Source organism: Saccostrea echinata, unplaced genomic scaffold (assembly GCF_033153115.1).
Source record: "Saccostrea echinata isolate AGI-Se365-2 ecotype Australia unplaced genomic scaffold, CSIRO_AGI_Sech_v1 ptg000054l, whole genome shotgun sequence".
Classification (NCBI taxonomy): Eukaryota; Metazoa; Mollusca; class Bivalvia; order Ostreida; family Ostreidae; genus Saccostrea; species Saccostrea echinata.
The window spans coordinates 49660204-49673206 of record NW_026889803.1 but is presented as its reverse complement, the minus strand read 5'-3'; the positions used below and the strand labels follow the sequence as shown (position 1 = coordinate 49673206).

Below are 13003 nucleotides of genomic sequence, written 5' to 3'. Positions count from 1 at the left end.
TACACAGTATAATTCAAAAAGGGGCATTACTTGCAAAAAATCATCACATCAAAACTTCTTGCATATAAGGACATTCAAATCGTTGTATGTTACAAATTTAATTGGGCTGAAGTTTCTAGATAAATAATGGAATCGATATTTCTTGGTAATATACAAATCTATACATTATGTCTCAAATACCTACCGGTAGTTTCAGGAAATTCAGTGCAGGAGTTATGCTGACAAACTGTAATTTAAATTCCTCAGTGATTTCGATTTGTTAATGAGTGTAAGTCCATGTCCAACACATGACAATTTACACATTAAAATAATTGATGGAAACAAAATTATGATATAGTCATATGAATTTGTTCATATACTGTACTTATGAAATTATTTAAGGCAAAGCACCAATTTGAGGGGGGAGGGAGAGAGAGAGAGAACTATCCAAGATTGTGTGTGTGTGTGTGTGAGTTAAATCATTAATATTTTGATCTCAAAATCAATAGGGGTCTTTTAAGGTCATGAAATATTTCACATAAAATTTCATTACAAAAGCTGATTCCAGTGGATTTTCTTTTTACCTAGCTGGAAAGTTTCTTCAATAATAGGCAAAACTCTTAGGGCAAAAATAATGGAATCGGAATTTCCTGGTAATATGCACATCTACACACTGTGTACTAAATATCTGTAAAGTTTGACGAAATTCTGTGCAGCGGTTTAAGAGGAGTTGCACTGACAAACTGTTCATCTCGATATTCAAGATATGGCCAAAAATCTGTTAAAAAGTGCCAAAATTCCCAAAAAAAATAATGGAATCAGAATTTCCTGGTAATATGCACATCTACACACTGTGTACTAAATATCTGTAAAGTTTGACGAAATTCTGTGCAGCGGTTTAAGAGGAGTTGCACTGACAAACTGTTCATCTCGATATTCAAGATATGGCCAAAAATCTGTTAAAAAGTGCCAAAATTCCCAAAAAAAAAAATAATGGAATCAGAATTTCCTGGTAATATGCACATCTACACACTGTGTCCTAAATATCTGCAAAGTTTGGCGAAATTCTGTGCAGCGGTTTATGAGGAGTTGCGCTGACAAACTGTTCATCTCTATATACAAGATATGGCCAAAAATCTAAGTTGAAAAGTGCCGAAATTCCCAGAAAAATAATGGAATCGGAATTTCCTGGTAATATGCACATCTACACATTGTGTCCTAAATATCTGCAAAGTTTGGCGAAATTCTGTGCAGCGGTTTATGAGGAGTTGCGCTGACAAACTGTCCATCTCTATATACAAGATATGGCCAAAAATCTAAGTTGAAAAGTGCCGAAATTCCCAGAAAAAATAAAGGAATCGGAATTTCCTGGTAATATGCACATCTACACATTGTGTCCTAAATATCTGCAAAGTTTGACGAAATTATGTGCAGTGGTTTATGAGGAGTTGTGCTGAAAAAAAAACAGGACTGATGGACTGACTGACAGACGGACGGGTCAAAAACATTATACCCCCCGCAACTTTTTGCGTGGGGTATAATTATATATAGCAAATTTGCAAAATGCATATCTTGCTTCAAGTATGACTTCTAGTGTATTCAGGGAAGTAATAAATACAAAACATACCTTTGAGACATAAAGATTTCTAATGAATCAAATAATTTTACTTACAAACAAGAGGCCCAAGGGCCTTAGCGATCACCTGAGTTCAATACAACACTTCAAAGAATAAATGTTTTTTTTACTATATAAACAAACAAGCCCCACTATAGCACTCCCCGAACCAGGGCTCATGAAATTCATAATTTTGGAAAAGGCACCCTTGCTCATCATAACTATATGCTTAGTTTATTTATGTACTTAATACCCAAGAGCAGATTATCAAAGAAATAATGCATTACTATATAATTAATAGAGCCCCCCATCCCACAGATACCCCTGGCCCCTAGGGGCCACACATTTCACAATTTGAAAGAGGCACCCTTGCTCATTATAACTATGCACTTGGTTTATCTGCTGAATATACAGGTTTATCTGCTGAATATACAGGAGCAGAGAAGAAGACTTTCAAAGAATTGATCCATTTTTACAATATAATTAAATGAGCCCCACCCTAACACCAGAAACCCCTAACCAGGGATCATGAAATTCACTATTTTGGAAAGGCATCCTTGCTCATCATAACTATGCATTTCATTTGTTTGCTGAATACCCAGGAATAGGGTAGCAGATTTTCAAAATCACTGACCCAGGGGCCATAAAATTCACAATTTTGAAAGAGACACACTTGCTCATCATAACCATGCACTCAGTTCATCAGCTTAAGAAGAAGATTTTCAAAGAATTTATGCATTTTCTCTATATAATCAATAGAGCCCTGCCCTAACACCAGAACCTCTGACCCAGGAGCCATGACATTCATAATTTTGGAAGAGGCACCCTTGCTCATCATAACTATGCATTAAGTTGTTTGCTGAGTACCCAGAACAGGGGAGAAAATTTTCAAAGCATCAAGTCATTTTCAATATAAAATCAATAGACCCCCCCCCCACACACACACACACACCGAATCCCTGACCCAGGGGACATGAAATTTACCACTTTGGAAGAGACACCCTTGCTCAACTTAGCCCTGCACTTGGTTCATATCAAGGAGCAGAGAAGATTTACAAAGAATTAATGCATTTTCACCATATAATCAATATGTCCTAATACCAGACACCCTGACCCAGGGACCATGAAATTCACAATTTGAGAAGAGACGCCCTTGCTCATTTGAACTATGCATTTAGTTTGTTTGCTGAATACTTAGGAGCAGAGGAGAAGATTTTTTAAGGAATAATGCATTTTCACTATACATTCAACAGAGCCCGACCCTAGCACCAGAACCCCTGATCCTTGGTCCATGAATTTCACAATTTTGGTGGAGGGCTCAATGTTTATTACAATCATGCCAACAGTTTGACTGCTTGATGTCCAGGAGTAAAGAAGAAGATTGTTAAATATTGCATTAATTTTGATTGTTTTAGCCCCACCCCTCAGGCCCCATGGGAGCAGGGGCCATGAATGTTATAATTTTTGTTCCCCTTCATCCACAGATGCTATATGCCAATATTGGTTGAAATAGTTCACTGGTTCCAGAGAAGAAGCTGAAAATGTTCAAAAGTTTACGCCTGATGCACATCGCACAACAGACAATGGCCAAAAACAGATAGCAATAGAATAAAAATTATATTGATTCAATATTTTAAAATTTTGAATCTGATCTAAGAAAATTATATCAATTTCAGCTGTGTAATACTAGTAATTAGGAAATCCAAAGACTCTAACTACCTGGTATGTTACTTTTATTCATTTATTCCATATACTGAGCACCTTGCAACATATAAATTACACTATATCTAACAATCATATCAACAAATATAGAACAAGCACAATTACATGTACTAATTTAGGGCATATAGAGTTGAGTTTTCTCCATTTTGGACGGAATGTTTTATATTGACATAAGCATGTATGTATGCATATGCAAGTGCATAAATAACCTGACTGCAGTTTAGATTTTCTCCCCTCAGCTATTGGTATGGTGTATGTTTTAACATAGAAATTAAATATTAACTTTCTGTACAGTAAATTTTCCATTAATAGTAAAATTGCAGGGAATGGTGAAGCTTTATATATTTCTTCACTGATGAAAAAGGCCCATGTACTCTAAACACAAAGGTACCGATACACTTTGATTAAAAATTCCCACTGCCTTGAGTACATGTATATATTATTTTGCTATCAGTGCATTTCAAGGAAACATGCTAAAGAAAGTGCAAAAATCTTGTGCAGATTTCTAAGACCAAGATTATGTACAGGCAATATTCATCTATTACAAGTCTACAGCAGACCCTTTCAATAGTCTATTACATGGCACAATGCAAAATGATTTGGGCATTGTATGCATGGTAAGATTTCCTGTAAAACTGTAGCATCTAATATGTTTCTAAATAATTCATCCTGTACAATAAGATTTGTGTATCTCTAAGTCTCTTGCCCTTGAATACATTTTGTCACACTGAGCACATGAGAACATTTCTGTCTTCTGATAGAGATGGTTGTTATGTCTAGGGTGAGGATCGGCAGACTGGGGGTGCTTCTCCTGAGGTGACTTCTTCCTCTCTCGTCCTGAGGGTGGTACAGCCGCTAAAATGAAAGTAACAATGTTTATTTAAATAAATGATCCTGGCACATGTGCAAGGGAAATAACTCTACTGTGAGAATATTGACATTTACATTTGGGATGGTCCTCCATGTTGAGTTTTCCTGCCCTCTTTAGCTGGATATAAGCACTGATGCTGGTGGCATTGACGGGAGCTGTTACCATCTTTTTACCACTGGCAGGTCGTTCCGTTTTCTTCACAGCACTGGAAGGTCTGCTGCCTCTCCCAACAATGAACTCATCAGACACTGGGTTCTACACACATTTATACCATTATATCTTAACACAAAAGCTTAATTTCTTCTGTCTCAGAACTGTAACCACACACTGATTAATAATCATACAATACAGGCTCGGACTTCATTAGTTATTAGCATTTAATTTATTTCCTCCTTGATTTCTTACCCCATATGTTGACCCCGAGGATCTTGGTTTTCCTGAAGATTTGGTTCTTGGTCTCTCTTCATGTTCAGGTCTGGCATTGCTATTATGGTTCTCATGATAAGAACTACAATAAACAATTTTTTATTAAAAAATGTGCATGAAAAGTGAGACTAAATGAATAAGACAACTCTCAGCAAATTTTGTTTTATCTCTTTTAATAATGTACACCTGTCTGGAATCCATATATTTTTCTTCATATTTTTATCTTCTTGTTTGGCATTCTCCAAGTTTTCATCTGTCCACAAGTGCATCGGACCAGTCTGAAAGACAGTTTTGTTTGACTATAGTGACACCATAGATTGATTCAATACATGTCTGAGTATCTATTATTATACAGAAGTTATCACATTAGAAAGAATCCTTTCCATACTTGGAGAAGTTCACTAGATAAGTCACATTTGTAAAAGTTTATTTATTCTGCAGCCATTTAATCTTACATTTTCCCATGCTATTTTTGGAGGACTCCTGCCCTGCTGCATGCCGAGGACTTTGCCAACAGAGTTCCTCAGTGTCTCATTCTGCTCCTCCAGGATCTGGATCCGGATTGTGTTGGCCTTGACCTGATTCTCCATGTCAGTCACAATGTCCCCAGTACCTGTTAAAGTTCAATTTCAATTATTTTAATTTACTACAATAATTAATTTTTGTAGAGTGATTCAAATCTTGGACTGATGATTTAAGTCATATTGACAGAGAACAAAGTTATACCTGAACGACAGAGTCAGGTATATAATAATATGGCTGATTTTAACAGAGATCTGGATTTTTTTATAACCTTTCATGCCTGGATTCACTGGCCCATTTAGGTCCGGATACTCTATCATGAGTTTCTCACGCTCCACGGCTTCCTCCAGCTTACTCTCCAGGTGCTGTATGTCTGATTTCAGGGTTTCTATAGAGCCCTCAAGTTCTTCCTTCTGTGAACTCAGTTCATCAATTAAAGCCTATAAAATATACATATCTTAAACCATGGGAAAATACAAGAAAATTCTTTAGAATTTATATTAAAGCTTTTCACATCACTTAGTCATAGTTTTAACAATAAATGAGCAGATTAATCATATAAAATGGAGATACAGTATAACATATCATACTTCAAGAACCAGATCTCTCAAACCTAGAAACCAATGTCAATTTCACAACACCTATTCCATTTCAAATGATTACCTATCCAAGTAGGCAGGTATATACATGGAAAAGCATTTTTAAATTAAATTGCAGATCTAGAGTTTGATCAACTTATCCAGCTTGAGTTTTCTATAAATTACAGTGATATTTGCTCTTTCTCCCCATGAGAAACATTTTTATACCAAAATTATAAAATCACATACTTTATACATGAATGTTTTATCTGGCAACTAATGACACATATATTTATAGAAGTTTCTTTGCTGTGTACAATATACTGTATGTATATACATGCATGTATATCTGAATTTCTAATGTGATCTCACATTATTTTGACAGATACATGCATGTTAACCTTTGACTTGAATACACTTTCCACATCGTTAGACTTGACTTTGTACCTGGTTGTCCTTGACTTTCTGTTTGTAATGCTGGACATTTTTCTGTACTTTCTCCAGAGTTTCCTCTATCCTCTCCTTTTCCTCCTCTAGCTCTGTCACTTGGTTATTTAATTCTCTGTTTTCTTGATCAAGGTCATCTATCCTTTGTAATAAGGAACTCTGCTTTGTCTGCAGACTCTGTTTACAAAATGAGAAGAAAAACCAGAATTCTTATATAACTTCAAATGAAATGAACAAAACTGTTCTGGATTTAGGATCGGAAAGATTGACAAAGAAATGGTATAAATACAATGAGATTGTTTCAATCCATATAAATGTCAATGTATGGTGGGGAAAATTTCAGTTACAGAATGAATTCAAAAGGAACAATTACTGTACTGATAATTTTGATTTTAAATCAATGTTGTTGTTGCATACTTGATTATGTTTGGCAGCACTTTTATTTTTAGCCTGCTCCTTAGACAGTTCCTTTGCTGATCGTTCCAGCTTTTCCTCTACTTCCTGTAGTTGACTCTGAACACTGTCCAGGTGACGCTGTAGTCTCTCAATTTCTGTGGAGTCCGCATGCTTTACTTTTAGCTCATCAACTAAGGCTTTCTTGGTATCTTCTACAGGGAGAAATCAGCAATATACAATCTATAATAACTAGGAATCCAAAAGCATTAAATTTTCAATGACAACAGGAATTATTTTTATTTTTCAACTGTAAATTACTTATGAAATTCCTGGTACATACACTGAACTTCTTAAGCTAAACTGTACAAACCCAATTCTGTTAGAAGTCTTTGTTGTGATTCTAAATCTGCTTTATACTTTGTGAGCTGTTTTTCTATAGATTCTTTATTAGACTTGACCTCCTCCATTTGTTTAGTCACTAGAGACACAGTGTGTTTATGTTCAGTCTCAATGTCCGTTAACTTCACATCAAACTGTTTCTGCAGTGTTGTCTGGATTTCCCTCTCCTTTCTCATCTCGGCATCAAAATTTGCCACTCTTCTCTCCAGTTTCTTACACTTTTGTTCACAATTTTCCAGCTCCTCTTTCAGGGGATTAATCGTTGCCATTAGATTTTCCATATGTTTGTTGATGCGACCCAGATCTTTAGCTTGCTCTGTAGCCCATCTTATCACATCATTGGGAGACAACCATTTCACCTCGGACACCAGAGGGCGGTACTTCTGTAAGGAGGAGGGCAGTTTCTGAGATTGACACATGTTTATGATAACATCTCCAGCATTTCTGAAGTTTTTCTGTACAACATGACACCCCTCACAAGGAACAAATGCAGTTTCTACTGTCTGACATGACTTGGTGCAGGCGTCCCGAGCTATGTTCTCCATCTGACTTGGTGTGACAAACCCTGTCATGGCGGATCCCACCTTGTGAGGACTAAAGTGATAAGGTTGTGTACTCTGGGAGCTTGTTTCACTCTGTTTAGATAATTCCTCCGACATCTTCCTCATGTTGTTCTCCAAGTCCATCATCTCTCTGGACTTTGTTTTTATCTGTATATAAACCAGCATATGCATGTAAATGTAATTATTTTTCCAAAGTCACCAGCAGTTTTGTGGGTTGGTAAATACATAGCACTAGTATATTTAATTATATATTATACATGTACACTGTTTAAGTATATATAGAAATTATAACTTGCAAAATATAAATCATTTTCATTAACTAATACTGTAGAAGTACTTTTTTCCACATGGTATTAATTTACACTATTTCTCCACGGAAATTTTTCCCAGCATACTTTAAGTACATTTTGAGTTGTTGTAACTTACATCAGACATGGTTTGTTGAACAACTGTGTTGAGCTGTACTTGTCTGTTACAGAACTGTTTGACCACTAGACCAATAGAAGAGGTCCTCTGGTCAGTGATGTCCTCCCCTGCCCTGACCAACATCTGCTGAGTCAGAGTGGACAGGGTCTGGAGCAGGAACACAAATCTATACCAAACAAAAAAGTAACAGAGTTAACCAGTAAATAGAAGCTACAGAGTAATACTTTGGAAGTAACATTCTCATAGAAAATTTGAATTTCTATAATCTACATTTAATTTTATCTGCAATTCACTGTCATCTGTGATACCTTAAAAATTCATTGGCTACAAGTCAAAATTTATTATATGGGTACTGATGTAAAAATATACCTGATACTTTACTCTGCATTATGACATATGATTTTTAAGTTAAAACAAACTAAAAATACATGAAAAAAAACTGATTTCAATGGCTTATAAAATAAACAAAATGTTACTGTTAGTTTGAACACTATAGCAAAATGGACAATGCATTAGAGGTATGCGTCTTGTTACCATCTGTACTAGTGTATGATAATTCAAAAGTGTAAACTGCACGGTTACCTGTCAATGACTAGTTCATACAGGGCTATGTGGGCCACTTGATTATCCTCAGCATCTTCACTATAACTGTATAAATCTAAAAGTTCCTCGACATTCAGATCAGCACTCTGTTTATCAGGAAACTTCCAGGACGTGACAGTAACAGGTCCTGTCCGGGAGAGGATTCCATTTATGGCCCACTGAATGTCAGACACATCTGTACGTAAACTCTCTAAAATTGCCTTTCCTCCTAACAGTTCTGCCATCTCTTTTTCCTAGACTAAAATCAACATTTCAAACTGGGAATTATTCTTCTCTGATATTTTCTCATCAAAACAAGAAAGGTAAATTATAACATTTAGGTAGGAATACATGTTTTGTTTTCTTCAGAGCTGTACAAAATAGCTTGTTAGATGACTGTTAGATTTTTTAAATATGTCTGCATGAAATAAAGAATGTATAAAAAGTGGGGGGGGGGGGGGTCTAATTGAGTAGTTTCTATCTTATAATACAGATCAGAAAAATGACACTTCTAAAACTTTCCTATCTGAATTTTGTTAAAATATATGCAAAAAATACCTCAAGTTATTATAATTCTACATCTTCTTTTGTAGCTGTTCTTGAGGAGTTGGTGGCATTTATCACAGGCATTTTAATTTTCATAATCATTAACAAATAAATCTCTGTATATTAGTATTTCATTTATGTAGAAAAAAAGTTTTTTTTTTCTTTTTTAGTGCAACCATCATGGACATAGATAGCAGAAACTCTGACAAGTACTATAGTCTCTGCACCTTAAATCCAAAAGTTCTCAAAGTTTTTTTTAATAATTTTTCTTTTATGAGTGTCCAAGTATGCGTATGTTAATGTATCTTCTTACCAAATTAAATTCACAAGTACCCAATATTACATGCTGCAATCTTCTGAAACTTGTAAACAAGCAATGGTGTAGTTTTGAAAATAATTTTGTAGCTTTTTCATTTGCTGTGAATAAATAAATAATGTAAAAGATTTTAAGATCAGTCTTACTTGCCAAAAACTAGAATTCACAAACTGACCAAAACTAAATGCTAACCTTATAATGATATTAAAGAGGAAAAAATCTGGAGAAAAGGTGTTTTTATCATAGGTTTTCGTATTTTGTTTTTGGATTTTTTTTTACTTAAGTAAATATGTAAATATAAGTAAATTTGTAGTATTTTTGGGGTGGGTGGGGGGTGTTGTTGCTAAGTTTTTAAATTTATTGCTTGAATTTCAATATAAAGCACTATATGTGAAGGAATATTTCATAATCTTTATTAACAACTTCACAGTTACGATGTTTGGTTCATAAAAACTATATTGTATTATTGGTCGTCATGTTATACCAATTCAATTTTTGGGGGTGCTCAAGAAGTGTATATGAGGCGCTCATGAAATTATTTTGGGCACTTATGAAATGTATTTGGGGGCTCATGAAATGTATTTGGGGTACTCAAGAAATGAACTTTGGGTGCTCATTAATTGAATTTGTGGTGCTCGTGCATGTACTTGGGCACCCATAAATATCTTTTGGGTAAATCGTAATCTCAGTGAGATTCGTCGAAAATAAAAATTTTGGACAGACGTCTCTGTCCAAAATTTATAGTTTCGACGAATTTCGTTGTTGGGGTGCGCATGCATTCTGGATTGGGGCAAAATGACAGTACTACTATAAACCCGTTCTGACACAATGGATACACTGATGTACTAATTACTAATAAAAGTAAAAACTAGTTTGTGGTCTAATATTTCTCGAAATGCTTTACTAAAACAATAAAAACATGCGATTTGTAGCTCAAAACACTTTGGCAGTCTTAACTAGAGGAACCTAACATAAAACGATTTTTAGTATTGGCACCATTTGCACTGTAAGATATTTTATATTGTTATTTCTACCGTTGTTATTTACCTGTCTGTTGGGAAATGGTTTTTTCAGTATAGTCTTTTTTAAAAAAGGATTACAGTCATTTCTGTTACACTTGTTGATTTGTTTACAGGAATGTCACGGGTACAGGACAATTCGAACTTAAATAAGTCGATTCAATAAATTTATTAAAAATGATGAAAACGAGGGAAGAAGCTCTTGTTGAATTCATTTTTTTAAATGTATGAAATCAAAGGCTAGTAAACAAGACATCAAAAGCTCCTTTCTTGCAATAATATAGGGGGAAAGGGGGGGGGGTGCTGGCTTCTTTTTTTTTTTAAATCTGTCCTAGAAAATGTTTTAAAAAATATTCTGTCCTCAACTGGCAAGTAAAAAATATTCTGTCCTTGACTGGTGCTACTCTATCCCCCCACCCTACTCCCGAAATAAAGGGGTTTTTTTTTTGTTTGTTTGTTTGTTTGTTTGCTATTCTACGAAAATCCATTGAGCTCATTTTCGTACGTAAAAAAAATATATTTTTCGCGTTATAAAGCAAAATTATTTTTTAACTTAAGAAAATGAACTTAATGGACTTTTGTAGTATTCAAAACTTTTCCAGTGGAGAAGAAAATAAGAAATAAACTTTCCTTGGTCATCTTGAAAATAAATAATCTGTCCTTGATTGCATGGCATGAAAAAAAAATAATCTGACTAATCTACCCCCCCCCCCCATTAGAATCAAATGTTGTCCCCTGAAAGAGAGAAGGACCGAGTCATGATTTAGATTGAATTTGACAATTTTAAGGGGAGCGCCATCTTAAAGTCCCCCCTAAAAGTTTACACAAAGCCGTTTCAGTCTTTTTTTTTTATCTTGAAAGTTTATTTTTTCCTCGAGAAATGGAAGGCCATATCTACTTCTCTTCAGTAAGAGACTGGATTATCTTTGAATATGAAAGAAAGAAAAAAAAACCCTAATTAACTGTCCAGATCCTTGAATATGCCAGTTCTTGACCTAACAGCGGCAAAAAAGGAGGGGGCACCCAGCATCTGAAGGAAAATTACTATACTCAGAAAAAAGCTCCCCCCTCCTCCTGCGTTCTACGGGCCTTATACTATCAATTAATAACAACACAAAGTCTTGTTACGATAAAGAAACTGATTATATATACGTAAAATTAAAATAAAAGTAAAACACTGAATTTCAATTTTAAAATGTAAATCAGGCCACCTAGCTTTAGTGATTTGAAAATTTGCCCTTTAAAAGCCCGGTATTTTATCTAGATCGATCCGTTTAAGAAAGAGTGTTTGAGAAAATTTTTAAATTTGCGTTACTGTAAGTAAATATCGACCTCGCTACCACATCCTATTTTGTGATTATTTGAATTGAGTAGTTCTTCAAAGGGAAAAAGCCAAAAATAAAAACAAACAATATGTACAAGAAACACTCCTTTTGCAAGCCGAAACATAAGTATGTCCCCTCCACCCCAGCGGTGTTATATTGGATTTGAAAACAGTTAATACTCTTCTGAAGTTGTGCAAAATTTCAATTTTTTAGAATTAAATGAACCATTGTTAGTTTCAACTGCAGGTATCTTGGATATTCAAAATCGATAAACTTGGAGAGACACTTACATATTGATACATAATTATATTATAATTATAATCAGATGTCAATCTCCATCTCGTTTCACGTAAATAATATACAAATTGATCATTCAAAATTTCACTTTTATGATGTTGAGTTAAAACCGGTAAAGCATCACTTCACGAAAAAATAATTGGTAAAACTAGACGGAAGCCAAACGTTTCTGGAAAAATAAAACAACAAATATTCGTGACTCTCTCTCTCTCTCTCTCTCTCTCTCTCTCTCTCTCTAGCAAATCCAAAGGGGGTTGCAACACCCCGTAACCCCACCCTGCTTAGTAGCTTAGAGGTACATGTAACTATGGAAAATAATCTGGCTGTCGTATGTTGATTTTTGGAAAAGAAGACACCTATGTAGGAGGAAAGGGGAACTTCAAAGGACTAACCATGTAGGTTTTTAATCCGGTCTCATTAAATGTGACAGATTATTATGTCGCGTGCATTTATTCGAACGAAATTGGTGTATAATTAACATTTATTGTTCGCAATAAATCTACAACAATGAAATATATTTTCCTGTTTTAGTTTATATTAATTTGACTATAATTACAGGTGTTTACCGACTGAGCAACATATCTAAACAAACCTGTTTTGACTATCTCATGAATAAAACTCTTCGCAGACCTGTAGAACGGGAGGGGACAGAGGGCCTTGCTTGTCAGTTAATGTTGGGAAGTGCCCCCCCTTGTCAGATTTTTTCCGGAAGTTGTTCCTCTTTTGAAACCGTTGCTACGAGCCTGCTTCGAACACTCTTTAAATGCATTCTATCCCTTTAATCACACCTATCCAATCAGGGACGTATATAAGTCCATGGTTCATTCAATAGTCGTCATAATCGCAAAATTATACTTCAAATTTACCAGTTGGAAAGCATTATATAACACAATTTTTGCCAGATGCTAGAATGAGTTCACTTAAATGCATCGGGCTCAAGAATCTATAAATATTTTCCTCTGTTTTGATTTCTC

At 35.0% G+C, this 13003-nt stretch overlaps 1 protein-coding gene across 1 annotated transcript; it reads right to left on the bottom strand.

The window, feature by feature from the left end:
* Positions 1-3346: 3346 nt before the first annotated feature.
* LOC133206369 (coiled-coil domain-containing protein 157-like) lies at positions 3347-10496 on the bottom strand. The gene is made up of 12 exons (XM_061342321.1): positions 10436-10496; positions 8527-8785; positions 7945-8110; positions 6927-7665; positions 6578-6768; positions 6161-6337; positions 5407-5575; positions 5069-5226; positions 4800-4891; positions 4593-4695; positions 4262-4442; positions 3347-4171 (listed from the first exon to the last, which is right to left on the bottom strand). Exons 2-12 carry the CDS (start codon positions 8769-8771, stop codon positions 3981-3983), a joined length of 2412 nt encoding a protein of 803 aa, XP_061198305.1. The 5' UTR covers positions 8772-8785; positions 10436-10496; the 3' UTR covers positions 3347-3980.
* Between the last annotated feature and the right edge of the window lie 2507 nt (positions 10497-13003).